This window comes from Salvelinus namaycush, chromosome 22 (assembly GCF_016432855.1).
Source record: "Salvelinus namaycush isolate Seneca chromosome 22, SaNama_1.0, whole genome shotgun sequence".
NCBI lineage: Eukaryota > Metazoa > Chordata > Actinopteri > Salmoniformes > Salmonidae > Salvelinus > Salvelinus namaycush.
The window spans coordinates 21,580,942-21,600,768 of NC_052328.1; the positions used below are offsets into that span (position 1 = coordinate 21,580,942).

Sequence of the window (19,827 nt, forward strand, 5' to 3'; positions counted from 1 at the left end):
ACAGCTAAAACAGCTACTTAAATATGGTCCCCAATTAGAGACAACGATCACCAGCTGCCTCTAATTGGGAATCATACAAATCACCAACATAGAAAATAAACTAGAACACCACATAGAAATAAACAAACTAGATCACCCCAGTCACGCCCTGACCTACTTCACCATAGAGAAACAATGGCTATCTATGGTCAGAGCGTGACACATACACTGAGTGTAGAAAACATAACATCTGCTCTTTCCACGACAGACTGACCAGGTGAAAGCTATCATCCCTTATTGATGTCGTTTGTTAAATCCACTTCAATCAATGTAGATCAAGGAGAAGAGATGGGTTAAAGAAGGATTTTTAAGCCTTGAGACAATTGACACATGATTGTGTATGTGTGCCATTCAGAGGGTGAATGGGCAAGACAAAATATTTAAGTGCCTTTGAACGGGGTATGATAGTAGGTGCCAGGTGCACCAGTTTGTGTCAAGAACTGCAATGCTGCTGGGTTTTTGATGCTCAACAGTTTCCTGTGTGTATCAAGAATTGTCCACTAAAGGACATCCAGCGAACTTGACACAACTGTGGGAAGCATTGGAGTCAACATGGGCCAGCATCCCTGTGGAACACTTTCGACACCTTGTAGAGTCCATGTCCCGACGAATTGAGGCTGTTCTGAGGGCAAAGGGGGGTGCAACTCAATATTAGGAACATATTCTTAATGTTTTGTCCCCTCAGTGTATATCTGGCTGTATGAGACCATCTTCAAACCCAAATGGGAACACCAACCAGGGGTGTATTCCGTGATGTTAGATGTCAGAATATTGCAGATGGAAATGTCATGAATAAAGCTGCCTCTTATTTGAAGATACTTTACAGTCAATCATATTGGTTCTACATAACACTTTTAGATCAGAACATTCTATAATGTTGCATGCTCCTATCAACAGGCTCCAGGTAGAATACCCCTGGCAATACCCACACGCATACAATACCGCAGGTAATAAGGCTTTCATTTTCTAGCAGACACAGCAGTGTGCTAGAAAATGGTGGTATCACCCAAAAAAACTGTGCATCTTCCTGATTGATAATTGCCTGTGAAGCCCTTTCTATATTCATTCGGTCTATTGCTGTAGTACCTAAATAGAGGTTGCCATGGTAATCCAATGAGAGGGGCCGTGGAGACAAAGAGGTGATTTACAATCCGACAGGTGTTCCTGTAAGGGGTGTGAGACAGGATCATACCACCACCCTCATCTCAGGAGGTGACAGATTGACTATAATTGGGAGTGAGATCTCCCTGCATTAAGCAGTAACTTAAATTATTCTTAAAGTAGTCAAAGAAACATTTGTAATCCAGTTTTATTTGGAATTCATATAAGACGCATATTTGTATCCTCTAGTGAACCACACAATAAGTGACAGGCAAACATGCAGGATTAAATCATTCAGAATGTAATTCAGAAAAAGTAGGTGACAAACTTTCAAAAGTTTTCTGAACAACAACCCCCGCTTTGTCTGAGTGTTAACAGTAGGAGGAGTCTGTGGTGGTACGCTTTAAGGAACAGGTGACACTCTGGCCTGGTGGAGTGACCGTCTGCTGTGACCTCAGGGCAAAGAACAAACATTGTGTTCAGACAATAGGCACAACTGCATAATGCCTCACTACAGACATAAATAGCATCTCAGATCAGATGACCACCATGGTATGTAATAACATAGTTATATATAGACAATATGTTCCAATAAGGTCAGATAAGAAATATCTTACTCTTTAAAGTAAAATATAATATCTTAGAACACTTACACAATATTTCATTTTGTGTAACAGTTTTGAGAACAGTCAGTCAGCAGACAGTACAGTGGCAAGAAAAAGTATGCAAACCCTTTGGAATTACCTGGATTTCTGCATAAATTGGTCATCAAATTTGATCTGATCTTCATCTAAGTCACAACAATAGACAAACACAGTCTGCTTACACTAATAACACACAAGCAATTATACATTTTCATGTCTTTATTGAACACACTGTGTAAACTTTCACAGTGTAGGGTGGAATAAATGTGAACCCTTGGATTTAATAACTGGTTGACCCTCCTTTAGCAGCAATAAATCAACCAAACGTTTTCTGTAGTTGCAGACCAGACCTGCACAACGGTCAGGAGGAATTTTCAACCATTCATCTTTACAAAACTGTTTCAGTTCAGCAATATTCTTGGGATGTCTGGTGTGAACTGCTCTCGAGGTCATGCCACAGCATCTCAATCGGGTTGAGGTCAGGCCTCTGACTGGGCCACTCCAGAAGGTGTATTTTCTTCTGTTGAAGTTATTCTGTTGTTGATTTACTTCTGTGTTTTGGGTCGTTGTCCTGTTGCATCACCCATCTTCTGCTGAGCTTCAATTGGCGGACAGAAAGTCTAACATTCTCCTGCAAAATGTCTTGATAAACTTGGGAATTCATTTTTCCGTCGATGATAGCAAGCTGTCCAGGAGCTGAGGCAGCAAAGCAGCTCCAAACCATGATGCTCCCTCCACCATACTTTACAGTTGGGATGAGGTTTTGATGTTGGTGTGCTGTGCTGTGCCTTTTTTTGTCCATACATAGTGTTGTGTGTTCCTTCCAAACTCAACTTTAGTTTAATCTGGCCACAGAATATTTTGCTTTGTGGAACATCCAGGTGCTCTTTTGCGAACTTCAGACGTGCAGCAGTCTTTTTTTGGACAGCAGTGTCTTCTTCCGTGGTGTCCTCCCATGAACACCATTCTTGTTTAGTGTTTTATGTATCTTATACTCGTCAACAGAGATGTTAGCATTTTCCAGAGATTTCTGTAAGTCTTTAGCTGACACTCTAGGATTCTTCTTAACATCATTGAGCATTCTGCATTGTGCTCTTGCAGTCATCTTTGCAGGACGGCCACTCCTAGGGAGAGTAGCAACAGTGCTGAACTTTCTCCAATTATAAAGAATTTTTTCTTATCGTGGACTGATGAACATCAAGGCTTTTAGAGATACTTTTGTAACCCTTTCCAGCTTTATGCAAGTCAAACATTTTCATCTTAGGTCTTCTGAGATCTCTTTTATTCGAGGCATGGTTCACATCAGGCAATGCTTCTTGTGAATAGCAAACTCAAATTTTGTGAGTGTTTTTTATAGGGCAAGGCAGCTCTAACCAACATCTCCAATCTCGTCTCATTGATTGGACTCCAGGTTAGTTGACCCCTGACTCCAATGAGCTTTTGGAAAAGTCATTAACCTAGGGGTTCACATACTTTTTCCAACCTACACTGTGAATGTTTAAATGATGTATTCAATATAGACAAGAAAAATACAATACTTTCTGTGTTATTAGTTTAAGAACACTGTGTTTGTCTATTGTTGTGACTAAGATGAAGATCAGATCAAATTTTATGAGTAATTTATGCAGAAAACCAGGTAATTCCAAAGTGTTCACATACTTTTTCTTGCCACTGTATGTTAGAATCAATGCCCTCCAACCCCTAGCCATGGCTGCACCCCTGCACAATCATGTGAAATCCACAGATTAGGGTCTAATGAATTTATTTCAATTGACTGATTTCCTTACACTGTATGAACTGGAACTTAGTAAAATCTTTTAAATTGTTGCATGTTGCGTTTATATTTTTGTCCAGTATAACTGATTTCTGGTCACTATGTGATAGCATTTGTTATTAGTCAGGAGACACAATTGCATTCAAAATGTGACCTGCATTAGACAAATCACCCACATTATGTCTGTACACGCTGAAAGAGACAATGTTAGTAATTTCCACATGCCTATTATCTATAGTTTTCCTTCCTCTTTAAGAGCACACAGCTTGCTGTTCAGAACATTACATGTGATACACTCCCTACTGAGGGTAACCATAGGGACTGCTGGTTTGACTGACACACACACACACACACACACACACACACACACACACACACACACACACACACACACACACACACACACACACACACACACACACACACACACACACACACACACACACACACACACACACACACACACACACACACACAACGTGTGACTTTGCCTCCTCTGTGACAGCCGAGCCACTGGTGTAATCCTCAAGCTTTTCAGATTACTCCAGTTAGGGTCATATTCTACACCATCCTACTCTGGGTCAGTTTTCTATGTTGTCTGTGTCAAAGCAGAGAGCTGACAGTCTGTCCACTAGCCCAGTCTGTAATATGGACAGGACATTCTCTAGTCTAGACAAAATCCTCACCCTCTCTGCTCTATGAGTGTGCTTTTAATTTGCATATTCATTAGGTAGAAATCAAAGTGTATATCTATCCAATAAGAAAAAGACAGCGGATTAACCTGGTAAACCTCACTACACAGCTGACTATCCCCGAGCATGCGTCTCAGCAAGCCAACGAATATAGTTAATAACAATGGATTGCACCGAGCAAGGCCTGGCAAGGGACATACTGTTGGAAAGGCCTGCTAGAGTGCTAGTTGAAATAGTTTTTCTAAAGAAAAGATGTGCCTCAGTGTACCACACAAAACGGGTTATACTAAAAGGCCTTGACTATTCGTACCTAAACCCAGTCCTCATACGCTTTCAACATGAGCATCTGTCTCACTCCCTTTCTCTAACTCTCTGTGTGTGTGTGTGTGTGTGTGTGTGTGTGTGTGTGTGTGTGTGTGTGTGTGTGTGTGTGTGTGTGTGTGTGTGTGTGTGTGTGTGTGTGTGTGTGTGTGTGTGTGTGTGTGTGTGTATCAGTCCTTGCCAGGCAGCTGAAATAGACTCCGTGGGAGGGTGTTCTCTCGCCAGGCATCCGTTACAGCCACAGCCACGGTCACTTCTGCAGTGGGGCAGCCATCTGCGGCCATTGTCTCAGTTGCTCAACACAGGCTCACACGCATGGCTGCCCCCTAAAAGCCAGCCCCTCTACCCTCTGTCCTCCCCCTTACTTCTCTGCCAAGGAAAAAATGACTTCTTAATCAGTCAAAGGCACAATAGTAATAGACTGTCCAACTAGAAATTAATTCAATTTCAAAGTAAGCTTTATTGTAGAGCTCTGGGGCTTTCAATTTTAGATGGTGAAATATGGTCATTTCATGGTATCCTATATATATGGGCCAATAAATATTATTCTGTACTTCATTTGAAGTGGTCCCACAATGGAACAATTTATTTAGAGTTGACTCTTTCAGAAGTCAAGTCTATTGAAGTCAAACATAACAATACAAAATGTTAACTTGGTAAATAAAGCTCGTCTCCAGAATATGTTATGTTTACATTGTCTTCAAAAACTATTCACACCCTTTGACTTTTTCCACATTTTGTTGTGCTACAGACAGCATTTAAAATTGATTAAATTGAGATTGTGTCACTGGCCTACACACAATACCCCATAATGTAAAAGTGGAATGTCTTTTGAGATTTTTACAAATTGAAAAAAAATGAAAAGCTGAAAAGTCTTGAGTAAATAAGTATTCAATACCTTTGTTATGGCAAGCTTATGGCAAGTCCAGGAGTACAAATTTGCTTAACAAGTCACATAATAAATTGCATGGACTCACTATGTGTGCAATAATAGTGTTTAACATGATTTTTTAACAACTACCTCATCTCTGTACCCCACATTTAATTATACGTAATGTCCGTCAGTTGAGCAGTGAATTTCAACCACAGATTCAACCACAAAGATGAGGGAGACTTTCCAATGCCTTGCAAATAAGGGCACCTATTGGTAGATGGGTAAAAAAAATTGGGGAAAAAGCAGACATTGAATATCCCTTTGAGCATAGTGAAGTTAAACTTTGGATGGTGTATCAATACACCCAGTCACTACAAAGATACAGGTGTCCTTCCTAACTCAGCTGCTGGAGAGGGATGAAACCGCTCAGGGATTTCAATGTTGACTTTAAAACAGTTAGAGTTTAATGGCTGTGATAGGAGAAAACTAAAGATGGATCAACAACATTGTAGTTACTCCATAATACTAACCTACATGACAGAGTGAAGAGAAGGAAGCCTGTACAGAATACAAATATTCCAAAACATGCATCCTGTTTACAATAAGGCACTAGAGTAAAACTGCAAAACATTTGCCAAAGTAATGAACTTTGTGTTGTGAATACAAAGCATTATGTTCGGGGCAAATCCAACACAACATATCACTGTGTACCACTCTTCATATTTTCTAGCACGGTGGTGGATGCATTTGCAAATATTTCTGAAAACATGTTTTCACTTTGTCATTATGGGGTATTGTGTGTAGATGGGTTAAAAAGTATTTCATACATTTTGAATTCAGTCTGTAACACAACAAAATGTGGAATAAGTCAAGGGATATGAATACTTTCTTTAGGCACTGTATGTTTTAAACCTGGCTCAAAGTAGCAACAGGGGGTGCTAAAGTAACTAAGAGCTCTATTCAACCCGCATCCCGGAAGTTGAACTTTACAGCGTGATTGAATAGAGCTCTAAACTTTGGGGAAGGAACACGTGGGATATATAATCCCAAATGCTTCCACAGTGTGTACTCATACTCTAAACTGTAACTTTGGAGGCACACTCCCAATCACATCAAGGCCCTGCAGAGCATCCAATTTCAATACATCAAAGTGATTGAGGCCGGATGACAATGCACTTTATGTGAGGACTTGATGTGATAGGTAGAAGAAGACATTTCCAGCAGGTTAATTTCCCCTCTCCTTGGTCACACTTGATTTTTTAGAACTGATAACATCCAATGCCCTCCAGCCTCATTTGTTTTTACCTCATAACTTAAGTTTGTGTTTTGATACAGATGCTAGTCATAATGACGGTAATAATATACAAGACAAGTAAAGCAATTATTTGAACCAGTCTAAAACCAAATACATTAAATAATGTGTTACAAATTATGTGAACTATTTGTATCATGAAGGTGGAGTGATCACTTGAGCAAAACATTTTAAGTATATTATTCAGTCCATTTCAGGGAGTTGTAATTGTTCATCGGGTTTATCTATATTGTGCATAATGATGTAGTGCGTTTAAGACTACATAGGCTACATGTATTAATGTTACTTTCCAGCAATATGTTTATGACGCTTCAATACAGTTGACAAAGTTGAATGCGACGCATGCGTTGGTGGGAGGGATTAACCACCAAGTAGGTAGGGCAAGTGGCTCAAGGACTGCACAATTTCATCTACTCCAGTTCATTTCAGTCTCTCTCTCTGCACATTACAGTCTGGACAAGAGGACCTTCAGTCTCACTGGCAGTTGTCATAAAATAAAATAGTTAAATATATGAGACAGCAGAGCGAGTTGAAATCCAACGAGGTTGTTTTGGAGTCGGATGAGTCCATGGACCAACAAGATTTTAGCGAGATGTCTGGTTATTCTATTAACGACGTCATATACTCCGAATGTTCCGCAATGGAGCAAATCGACACTTTTATGAAAAACGTTCAGGTGTTGCTGGATGCAGCAAATTACATTGAAAACCATGAAAAGAACAACGGAAGTAAGTAATGTGGTCTATTCTGGTGATTTCAGACGCAGACTGGCCAAGGCAGACAACAATGCAATGGACCGAAATGGCGACAAAAGACGCAAACATGAGAGGCAACCGTAAACATGAGGCAATTTGCCTGATTGTGAATCATATTTAAACCTATTATGCCAATGCAAATTGGTTTAAATGAAAGAGAGCCTATAGCCTACAAATAACAATACATGGTCAAAAACAAACCCGTGACATCGAATTACTTTCTCACCCTCTGGCATTTTCCATGAACGGTAACCGTATTTAAATGTATATTAAATTGCGCATTTTCGAATTGGATGAGACTTGCCTATGGCTCCATGAATTCCTTTCCTTAGAGACAGTCTAAACTAAACAGGCTAATGGTATCCGTGAAGGCATCCCTGTGTTTGTAAAATAGACTGTCTTCCTTTGAGCACGTCGAATTACGTATTAAAATATTTAGGCTACATAATAGGCTAATCGATCTATCAAACTCACTCACTTTTTTTTATTTTTACCTAGCCTACTCAACATTTAGCATAGGGTTTCCTTCAACTTCTATCTGTGGATGCCTGCAGGCCGAAGAAAAGCAATTTAATTCCTAGGCGGCCTGTTTATTTCAGACCAAAGTCAAATGAGGCAAATCAAACCTTTTACAAATGTTAATTTTCTTTGAGAAAACTCGACATATTGTGCAGAAACTGAATAGAGAAACCCTATAATTCCATCCCTATAATTTCTTTATTCCTGTCATTTGCGCTTCCTCTCTATCCACATGGAGCAAAATGTACCGTTTTGATTGGACTAAACACATGTTCCCATCTTCCGAGTCCTTGCAGTTATCCAACCAAACACAGGTTCAACTTTGACGTCGCATTCCGATTTGCAAAGTGTCTCTGGGATTTGTAGGCTTATAGACACTAGTCTTCTATATGCATTTGATTGCGTGCTGTAATAGTCTACTATGTGATATTCCATCATTACCTAATTAATGAATAGGCCTATGTCTTGAAGAAAGAGTTCGATGGTATTTTTCAATAAACCATGTACAAAATATAGTTTTAGTCCTACGTGCTTTGCAGCACGAACACTAGGTTGCTGCTAATGATGTATATAAACTGGATCGATGACGTTGCTATTTATTGGCATTTGGGGGGGGTTGAAGCCACATGTCGGCCATATTGGCACTCCCCAGTAGTAGCAGGCCTCCATAGGAATGAATTATACAGTAATTCAATTAAACGTTTCAAGTACACAATTACATGTATTTAATATTTTTTGTTTTTGTAGTGGGGACAGTAACATTAGTTATCTCAAATAATTATACTTTATGTTTAGCTCACATATAATTTAAAAGTATGCATTAAGGTGTCTGTAATATAATACAATGTGTCAAAAACGAATGTAGATATTAATAAATGCATTTCTATAGCTTCCAAAACATTTTTAAGCTATACTGACATGCTTGGTGCCCGAATTGATGACATCTGATGAGTGGAGATGAACAGATTCGGTTCAGTCAGTTTCAGTCAGTTGTCCTGATGAGCCCATCCCATCTAGCCCATCTATTTTATGCTTGTGGATAGGAACTTCAACTGGAATTTTAAACTTGTCTGCCAAAGTTAGGACATGGGAGTGTTTAGAATAATTCCGTTTTTACAAGAGTGATTATTATTTTACAAAAATGAAATGTTAGATGTTAAAGCCATAACTTTGTACATTTTCGGTGAAAATCACTACAATACATCTTCTTTAGTTGTCACCCTGGCCTGATATTGGCTGCACTATCTAGCGGCCGCTTCCCTCTCCTTACTGTGGCAAGCGGGAGCAATGGACACTGTGTCCAGTGTGGTTGTGTTGCCGGCTTTCAGCGCAAACTCTCCCCATTGAGCAGTGTAGATTGCATCACAGTGACATCCAGATGGTAACAATCAATAGTACAAGTTATTTCTCATGTAGGCAGCTATACTACTCTAAATAAAATCAAGTGGAATGGAAAGAATTGGAGATGGTGAACAAATCCAGATGACAAGTTTCAACTAGCACCATGCTGCTGTTGCCAGCATAACCTTGCTGGGCCTGGGAAGGGCTCATCAGGACGACTGCCTGAATGGTGGGGGCCTGAATGGTGGGGGAGTGCCAAGATGGAGGAACAGTGGCTTCAACACAGAGCCCCCTATCAGTAATCTAGTGTGTATATACAGTATATATAAATCACTTGTTGCTGCTCAAACAAAATAACCTTGATCGAATTTATCCCAAAATGCATTGCAGGTGGCTTTAAAACTGTCCTCTTGTCAGCTGTTGAGAAGGTAAACGACAGTGTTGGGTCAAGCTACAGGCATATATATACACACACACTACATTCAAACATTTGGGGTCACTTAGAAATGTCCTTGTTTTTGAAAGAAAATAAGAAAAAATGTCAATTAAAATAACATCAAATTGATCTGAAATACAGTGTAGACATTGTTAATGTTATAAATGACTATTGTAGCTGGAAACTGCAGATTTTTTTATGGAATATCTACATAGGCGTACAGAGGCCCATTATCAGCAACCATCAATCCTGTGTTCCAATGGCACTTTGTGTTAGCAAATCCAAGTTTATCATTTTCAAAAGGCTAATTGATCATTAGAAAACCCGTTTGCAAATATGTTAGCACAGCTGAAAACGGTTGTACTTATACACACTGAGTATACCAAATATTAGGTACCCCCCCCCCCAGTGTTGATACACACAGGAAACTGTTGAACTTGAAAACCCCAACAGCTTTGCAGTTCTAGACACAAACCTGTGCGCCTGGCACCTACTACCATACCCCGTTCAAAGGCACATGAATCTTTTGTCTTGCCCATTCAACCTCTGAATGGCGCACATGCACAATCATGTCTCAGTTGTCTGAAGGCTTAAAAATCCTTCTTTAACCCATCTCTTCTCCTTCATCTACACTGATTGAAGTGGATTTAACAAGTGACATCCAACATGAATCATAGCTTTCACCTTGATTCACCCGTTCAGTCTATGTCATGGTAAGAGCAGGTGTTCTTACTGTTTTGTATACTTAGTGTATATTTCATCACCAGAATGTGAACATGGATATGCCTCAACATACCCTGCAACTCAGAGCACGCATCATCAGAGACAACGGAAATTCAAGAATAAAAAAATGGACAATATTCACAACAGGTAAATTAATCTTGTCATAATTATTCATAACTCTTATTATAAATACCCATGTTACAGTTGCATGATAACATTTAGTTTTTATCCCTTCTTCATTATTGGACTTGGCTCCAACATCAGTCAAATGTGGGGAAAAACACTGTGCAACTACAAACTGTCAAACCAGTCTTTTGTTCTCTCTTGCTAACATCTTGTTTTTTGATTTATGTCTATAACCTGTCCATTTTCTTTTACACCCAGGTCAGCACACAATGAGCTGGAAAAAAACAGGTGAGTCAGAAGGGGTTGTGACCATCATTCTGTGTTAGAGTCCATTACGAGTATTTCCATTGACAGTTAATGGTTATTATTGATCAATTGAAGATCTCCGTAAGTACTACATTTGCATTAATCTGCCATTTTCTTCTCTACTCCGTTCCCTACCGAACTGTGATTTGCTCACACAACTGTGTACTACGGGGTAAAACACTTGAGTTACAAGATAATTCATTAGTCAAAGAGATATTGTGCTTATATCTTATGGTGCATTATGTGTCCACAAAATCATTCAACTGTGCAGACCGATACATGGTTTGATAGCACACATATAATACAGGGATGGAAATATTGTTTTTCTACAAATTTCATACAATTTTAAGTAATGTGGCAAATAGCTATTTCCGGGGAGTTTATCTCTAGAGCAAGCTGTCTTGTCAAAATGGAACTTCAAGCTGATAATCCAAAATACTCTGGAGGCTGCATATATTTTTGGATATCCTGGTGATATGCTAAATATATTGACCCACAATTTGAAATGTAATACTGACTTATTTATTATTTCATGGCTGGACTTCAAACACCACTTATTTGATCAACATCTTCACAATTTCAAGCTTGTTTGTACAGTGGTGGTCATGCTAGCATTCTGGGGGTAGCATAATGCATAGAACAAAGATGTCTGTTTTGCAAGGCAAATTAGGGCGTGTAGTCCAGTACAGGTTCTTAACCATACGTTGCCACAGTTGGAACTGGAACTGCTTGTTTTAGATGGTGTGCCTCCCTCCACATAAACTAAGCTTTTCTGTGCATTGAAAAACCAGCTTATTGCACAGGACCTGATCTTTGTTTCCAATGAAAAGCACATGTCAGGGCACGGCTCCCAAAATACAGTGACAAGTGCTAATCTGGAGAGAGCAGCCAGTGTGGGAATCATGTAGATCACAGAGAGCGAAGGGCCAGGCATCTGGATGATAAAAACGTAATCTCAAACAGACTCTTTGTACTACAAAGGTTTGGTCATCATTAGCCAGACAGGAGTTGACATCCCAACTTGACCTACATTTCAATACATTTGATAGTAAGAATAATGCCCTTCCAAATCTAGACACTAGGATGTTCAGTTTTTATGGTGCAAAGGCCCTGGCCTTAAAATGAGATTGTCTGCCTGCCTTCCTGTCAGCTCATAGCTCTGGGCACAGACTATGTATTCCACCTAAGTAATGGATTAGCCTGTCTATCCAACAAAATTGAAAAAAATATATGAAGGGTCTGCTTTTATAGGTAAAGTCATTACTAAAAAAACAGATCAATGTCTGATTTGTCCAAATATATGAATTTATTCATCCATCAATGTGGAGGGGATGGGAATAATAGGGTCTCATCAAGGAATTAATTTATGTATAAAATCAATCATGTCATTCAATTCCAGGAATTGCATCTGGATGTAGAGAGACTGTTCCTATTATTGTTTTCACTAAAGATTAGTCCTCTATTGTTTCTTCCCCCTCTCAGACGAGCACATCTCCGCCTGTGTTTGGAGAGGTTAAAGATGCTGATCCCACTGGGACCAGACTGCAGTCGGCACACTACCCTGGGGTTGCTTAACAAGGCCAAGGGTCACATTAAGGTATTGTAGTCAACAATGCCGCCATGGTGGTGTCATGGGGACCATGGTGTCATGGGATCTGGTGAATGGTTAAATTGAAGCCCCTAGCCTATGGATAGAGAAGCTTTGTGCTCCCATGACCTGCCATAGCACTGCAGCACAGAAACACAATGTGATCTACTTTCTCAGCCTGCAAATCACTTGCTACCCCTGACTGCACACTTCTGGGCCTGACTCAAGCAAATCCAATGGAACTTAAGCAAATCCAATGAAAATGTGAATATACCTTTAATGGGTCTAACTGATTGATCAAACATGATTGGTTAGAAAGGTTTTCCCCCCATTTTATCTAGTTGTAGATGTAGTTTGGACAGGGCCAGCTCTAACGAGAGAAACATTTACGTTTTAAAGTTAATTTCCTGAAATTGTACACATTTTGCAATGGGTGTACAGAAGATTTTGCAGTTTTGAATGAAGTTTTCTGCAATTCTACACATTTTGCAATGAGGCAGAGTGAACTTTGCAATTTTATACAAAATGTCATGCAATTCTATTCTTTTTGCTATGGGACATTTTTGCAGTTTTACAGCTAATTTCCTGAAATTCTACATATTTTGTAATGACTTATGCCTAATTATATCTGAGTGAGAATGACAAAATCTATGGGGGCCCACTGGAGGTCAGGGCTCCTGGGCACGTGCCCTGCATGCCCGGTTGGTATTCGGCCATGATTACTACAAGTTTAGATAGTCTAGCCAGCTATCTAACTACCAATCTAAAAATAGTTAGCCGACATGCCTAATTGAGTGACTGCAGTGGTGGGCCGTCAGGGCCTGCAAGGCCTTCTCTGCTGGCCTAAACATCATCAGAATATATATATTTTTTTAAATATATTTTCCCACAAATATGTATTAAATTATTCCCCAGAGTAAGCGTTATACTCTTCATTTCATAGCTTTCCTCTTGGTTGCACTGCTTCCAGCCCCAGGTTGAGATTTTGAGGGCTGGTCTTTATGTTAGATCTTTTATCCAATCATATTCAGCCATCATGTGTTGCCAGGGGTCTAAAATCTGCCCTCAGGCCTTCAGAATCAACAGTGCGGGCGCTTGTAGCTTATAGTGAATGGAAATGAAAATTTAGTGTCAACCAATCAGCTTTAGAGTTGGCTATTGTACGCCTTCTGGCTGGCTCCAGTGTTACACAGGAGCCAGCTAGCAGGCGTAGTGCGTGCACGTCTTTTGATTGGATTACCAATATTGAGAGGCAGGTCCTATGGAGATCTAGGAAACTGAATTTGATAAACGAATTAATTCGCGTACTACTAAGCTGTTTTTTCAACCCACAATGGCGGAAGGAGGAGAAGATATCGATTTGGTCGAGGATATAATTATAACGCCATTCTCAAGACGAACTTTTCAAGAAAAGTTAGACATTGTAAGGAGAGGTCGCCCGACGCCACAAAGCCTGTCACAGGCGGGAAAGTGCTTCGTTCGCTCGCCACTTTCAAAGTTTCAACTACGAGCGCTGTCAATGGCTCACAGGCTCCTTGGCTCCGAGAAGCACTGCAAACTGTACTGCTGGGAATGCCTATTATTTGCAAGTGATCGATTTGGTGTTTGGAGCCACACTGGCTTTGCAAACTTGAGTTGTCTAACCAAGGCAGCAACGAGACACCAAAGTACGGCTGGGCACTAACAAGCAATGGTGCTTTTGAAAACTTTTGGGGACACCGGAGTGGATCTACAGCTCAAAGAACAAACGCGCAGGGCAACGGAGCTGCACAATGAAAAGGTGAAGGGAAATATTGAAAAGACTCATTGATTGTGTCATGTTTTTGGGTAAACACTGTTTACCCAAAAATGTCAATTTGTCAATTTCAAGGTGACGCAACGCCTGGTTATACTGCGTTTCTGTCTAAATGTATAGTTTCTAGAGCCATGGCATCATAATGAGGTGGATTAATTCGGGTGGGACTGTGTAGTACCTCACTGAAGGCCCAGGCCCCAGGCCCACGGCACGCCACTGAGTGACTGACATAGCCTACTCTAACAAGAGAGAAACTGCTGATGCACAACCAAATGTCACCAGGTGTATTTTCCTATTCTTACTCTCAATAGTAAATTGAGACCCCAATGGAGTTCCTAAAAATATATATATACAGTACCTTTCGGAAAGGATTCAGACCCCTTGACTTGTTCCACATTTTGTTACGTTACAGCTTTATTTTAAAATGGATTAAATAAAACATTTTCCTCATCAATCTACACATAACACCTCATAATTACAAAGTCAAAAACAGGTTTTTAGACATTTTAGCAAAAACAGAAATACCTTATTTACATAAGTATTCAGACCCTTCTGCTATGAGACTCGAAATTAAGCTCAGGTGCATCCCATTTCCATTGATCATCCTTGATGTGTTTATACAACTTGAGACCAACTGTGGTAAATTCAATTGATTGGACATGATTTGGAAAGGCACACACCTGTCTATATAAGGTCTCACAGTGCATGTCAGAGCAAAAACCAAGCAATGGGGTCGAAAGAGTTGTTCATACAGCTCCGAGACAGGATGTGTCAAGGCACAGATCTGGGGAAGGTTACAAAAACAATTCTGCAGCATTGAAGGTCCCCGAGAACACAGTTGCCTCCATCATTCCTAAATGGAAGAAGTTTGGAACCACCAAGACTCTTCCTAGAGCTGGCCGCCCGGCCAAACTGAGCAATCAAGAGAGAAGGGTCCTGGTCAGGGAGGTGACAAAGAACCTGATGGTAACTCTGACAGAGCTCCAGAGTTCCTCTGTGGAGATAGGAAAACCTTCCAGAAGGACAACCATCTCTGCAGCACTCCACCAATCAGGTCTTTATGGTAGAGTGGCCAGACGGAAGCCACCCCTCAGGAAAAGGCATATGACAGCCCGCTTGGAGTTTGCCAAAAGGTACCGAAAGACTCTCAGACCATGAGAAACAAGATTCTCTGGTCTGATGAAACCAAGATTGAACTCTTTCGCCTGAATGCCAAGCGTCACGTCTGGAGGAAACCTGCTACCATCTCTACGGTGAAGCATGGTGGTGGCAGCATCATGCTTTGTGGATGTTTAACAGTGGCAGGGACTGGGAGACTATTCAGGATCGATGGAAAGATGAACGGAGCAAAGTAGAGAGAGATCCTTGATGAAAACCTTTCCAGAGTACTCAGGACCTCAGACTGTGGCGAAGCTTCACCTTCCAACAGGACAACGACCCTAAGCACACTGCCAAGACAACGCAGGAGTGGTTTCGGGACCAGTCTCTGAATATCCTTGAGTGGCTCAGCCAGAATCCGGACTTGAACCCGATCTAACATCTCTGGAGAGACATGAAAATAGCTGTGCTGTGACGCTCCCCATCCAACCTGACAGAGCTTGAGAGGATCTGCAGAGAAGAATGGGAGAAACTCCAAATATAGATGTTCCAAGCTTGTAGTGTAATAACCAAGAAGACTTAAGGCTGTAATTGCTGCCAAAGGTGCTTCAACAAAGTACTGAGTAAAGGGTCTGAATACTTGTGTTAATGTTATATTTCAGTTTTTTATATTGAATACATTAGCAAATATGTGTTTTGTCATTATGGGGTATTGTGTATAGATTGATGAGGAACAAAAACAATTACATCCATTTTAGAACAAGGCTGTAACATAAGAGAATGTGTAAAAAGTCAATGGGTCTGAGTACTTTACGAATACAATGTATTCTTTGGGGGAGGGGGGGGGGGTGACTGCTTAAGCCTGCAACCGGCCCTGAGTCTGGAGAACCTATTTGTCTCCCCCTTGTTAACTCAGAAAAAGCCTTTGCAATGGATCTGAGATGTTTGGCACATTACTGTGTTTCAGAGTTAAAATACAAAATTAAAGGAAGTGTGGCTTGTATGTTCAGCCTTAACCAACACAGCTGTTGCCTTTGTTTTCCTCCAAGCAGCAAATACAGGTCTACAATTGGCCATCATACAAAAATGTCAGGAATTACTTTGCCACTACAGCCGTTTGGATCTGTTGGTATTTTTAGCCTGGTCTGATGTGGATGAATTCACATATGATTATTCAGGCTCAGAAGAACACAACACACAGTTTGTCCCTCAATCTTGAATGTTGCAAGAGTAGAGTAAAATGAAAAACATTAAATTAAAAATGTTTGTAAATGGCAGCTGTTGAAGATTCTATAATTTGTACAGTAAAACTGAATGTGTACTGTGAGACAGTGCTGTGTTTTTTTGTATTTATTTATCCTTTATTTAATTAGGCAAGTCAGTTAAGAGCAAATTCTTATTTTACAATGACTGCCTACCCCGGCCAAACCCTCCCCTAACGACGCTGGGCCAATTGTGTGCCGCCCTATCGGACTCCCGATCATGGCCGGTTGTGATACAGCCCAGGATCGAACCAGGGTCTGTAGTGATGCCTCTAGCACTGAGAGGCAGTGCCTTAGACCGCTGTGCCACTCGCGATGTGCAGATGTCTGAGGAAATTTGATAAATAGCTGCTCTTTAGCCTACACCATTTATATGTTAAATAAAGGTTACATTTAAAAAGTGTATATATATATGCAATTATTATTAATAAAATATTAAGGGTTATGCACACGTTAGGTTGATTAACTCTCTCTCCTCTCTGTATGTTTGTAGAAACTAGAGGAGATGGACCGGAGGAGCCAGCACCAGCTGGAAAGCCTGGAGCGAGAGCAGAGGCACCTGCAGAGGCAGCTGGCCCACCTGCAGACCCCCGGAGGCAGAGACAGGGACAGGGTCCGTATGGACAGCCTAGGTTCCCCTTTGGCCTCAGAACACTCTGACTCGGACCAAGGTGAGCCAACCATTCCACAGAGCTTAGTCCCTTAGAGATAGAGGGAACAGAATAATCTGAAACACACCCCAAACAAAAAGCAAATGCACCCAACACATTTGTAGTCACAAGCTTGATGTAGTCATTGTGTGTTATGAATATGGGAGCAAATACTAAACTTTTTGCTTCTTTAATACATATAGGTGAATTTGTCCCAACACTTTTGGTCTTTTGGGGGGAGAGAGAGAGAGAGACTATGTACAAAAAGTGCTGTAATTTCTAAACTGCTCATCGCGATATGGATGAAAATACCCTCAATTTAAAGCTGACAGTCTGCACATTAACCTCAGTCATTGTTTCAAATTGAAAATCCAAAGTGCTGGTGTAGTGCCAAAACAAAACAGTCACTGTCCCAATACTTTTGGAGCTCACTGTATTTTGTCTGACAGTGGCAATGTTATATTATACTAAGACAGTTTAGTTCAGTTCCATTTCAAACCAGTCAATAGAATGTACATGTGTTACAGTCTATATAATGTAGCATTGGGTGTCATCAAGCATTAATTGTCACTCAATACATTTACCTGATTAATAAGTGTGGGAGTATCATTATTACATATTTTCCTCTGACTCTAATTTCTGTAGAAGAGATCAAGGTGGACGTGGAAAGCACTGACCTCTCCCATGGAGATTTGGACAGTATCAGCACCAATGGCTGCAGTGACTTGGAAGACCACAACAGTCGGCAGAGCCTGGCCAGCGACGAGGGCTACTCCACCTGCAGTCTAAAACTGGCCTTTTCCTCCTAAGAACCAGCCTGAAGCTCCTCATCCACCCTTGCAGTCTAAACTGGGCTTCTAAGAACCAGTCTAAAACTCCACTCCACCTGCAGTCTATAACTGGTCCTCTACTACGAACCAACCTGAAGTTCAACTCCTTATGCAGTCTAAATCTGGACTCACCTCCTAAGAACCAGCCTAAATCAAGAACCAGCTAAAAGCTAAACCCCACCTACAGTTTGGAAGGACAGATCTTACCTCAACTGTAAAATCTTGACTCTGATGTGTCTGTTACCCGTCTCCTCCTAAAACCAGCACAAAAACTATATAAAACCAGCCAGAAGCGCACCAGTGACAAGGGCAACTTTTTCCCCCACTTTGGAAACCCCTAGCAGATGACCATCTGAGAAAAGAAACAATTCTTGTCAATCACCAAGCAAGTTACTAGGGCTTCTCTATCTCCAATCCAAACCGTTTTTCTTATACAGTACCCACAGTTATACCCCAAATCTTTGACAAGCCACCAATGTTATTCCTACCTTTATGATTAAGAAATGTATTTATTTTCCCAATATTTATCGTGCTGTACTGTCTTGGTCACACTTGAATTATGAAATGAATGGATAATATTATTTGGATGTTTTGACAACTGTAATGTTTGGTTTTATATAAGTCTTGTGGTTTTGAATTGAGCGTTGACAAGTTCTTAGACAAAAGCTAGTGCAATGGTACATGACACGCTAAATGTATCACTCTGGTCTGTTGTGAGATTGACATTTATCCCCGTTGAGATGTCAAAATAATTGTTTGTATACATTAGGCAGCTATGAGATATACCGCACTTCAAGGCCCAAGCACAATTTTGAAGCAATAACACTTGCCATTTCATGTCAACTCTTGAGTTGGCTGTTTTAGGCACACCATTTTGGCCACCAACACCAAATTGAATGTGCTTGTTTTGTAACTTCAATAGCTTTAATTACAAATAGTAATCAATATTAAGATAATGGTTTGAACAAAAGTCATGTTGCATGTGTATTGAATGTAGTTCTCCATTTTTTCATCATGGGCTTTGGATTGATGAACACATGGCAGAGTTTTTACTTAGTAACTTATTTGTTGCATTGTAGCTGAGAAGCATTCCAATGTTAAAACCCTGACACTGTATATTCTGAGTATTTATGTACAAAAATCACACTTTCCCCCAATTGCACTGCAAGACTATTCCACTAACCAAATTGGAAATGTCATTTTATGACCATACCCATATTTTTGTGGTACAACTAAATAGATTATCACCACCAACTGTGTCTTAACATGGCTAAATTGACTCTTGCACAGGTTTCTTAGTTCCAAGTCTTTATTCAATGTCAGTGTTGGGTAATTTGTAAAATGCACTATGAAAAAGACTTGTTCTAAGAAAGTGTCTCTTAACACTACTGCGCTAAATCAGCCATCAAAGGTGACTTTTACAAAAGAACATGTTGCTGGCCCCCTGCCACCATTTTGTGTTTCCTGGTAGTGGTCCCTTAAACTGGATCAATAAACCTCTACCACCCCATGTACCTATACAGTGTCCAGTTGTTCCTTGTTATTGGTGTGTCCAAAGCTATAATCATATATATACTATTCATTAATGAAATCATGTATTTTCTATGCAGTACACTTCTGCGCTAGCACCAGACAGATGCA

The 19,827-nt window shown here is 40.4% G+C and overlaps 1 protein-coding gene across 1 annotated transcript; it reads left to right on the top strand.

Moving 5' to 3' along the window:
• The first annotated feature begins 7,176 nt into the window (after positions 1 to 7,176).
• Positions 7,177 to 19,704, top strand: LOC120017662 (max-interacting protein 1-like). Its single transcript, XM_038960576.1, has 6 exons — positions 7,177 to 7,485; positions 10,576 to 10,678; positions 10,916 to 10,945; positions 12,446 to 12,560; positions 17,200 to 17,377; positions 18,002 to 19,704. Exons 1-6 carry the CDS (start codon positions 7,269 to 7,271, stop codon positions 18,163 to 18,165), a joined length of 807 nt encoding a protein of 268 aa, XP_038816504.1. The 5' UTR covers positions 7,177 to 7,268; the 3' UTR covers positions 18,166 to 19,704.
• Positions 19,705 to 19,827: the final 123 nt, after the last annotated feature.

Bases quoted from the DNA above. Each gene is read 5' to 3' on its own strand.
- LOC120017662 (XM_038960576.1), top strand. From the start codon at position 7,269: ATGAGACAGCAGAGCGAGTTGAAATCCAACGAGGTTGTTTTGGAGTCG. The intron at 7,486-10,575 runs GTAAGTAATGTG...TTTCATCACCAG, and splicing joins CCATGAAAAGAACAACGGAA to AATGTGAACATGGATATGCC. The intron at 17,378-18,001 runs GTGAGCCAACCA...TAATTTCTGTAG, and splicing joins ACACTCTGACTCGGACCAAG to AAGAGATCAAGGTGGACGTG.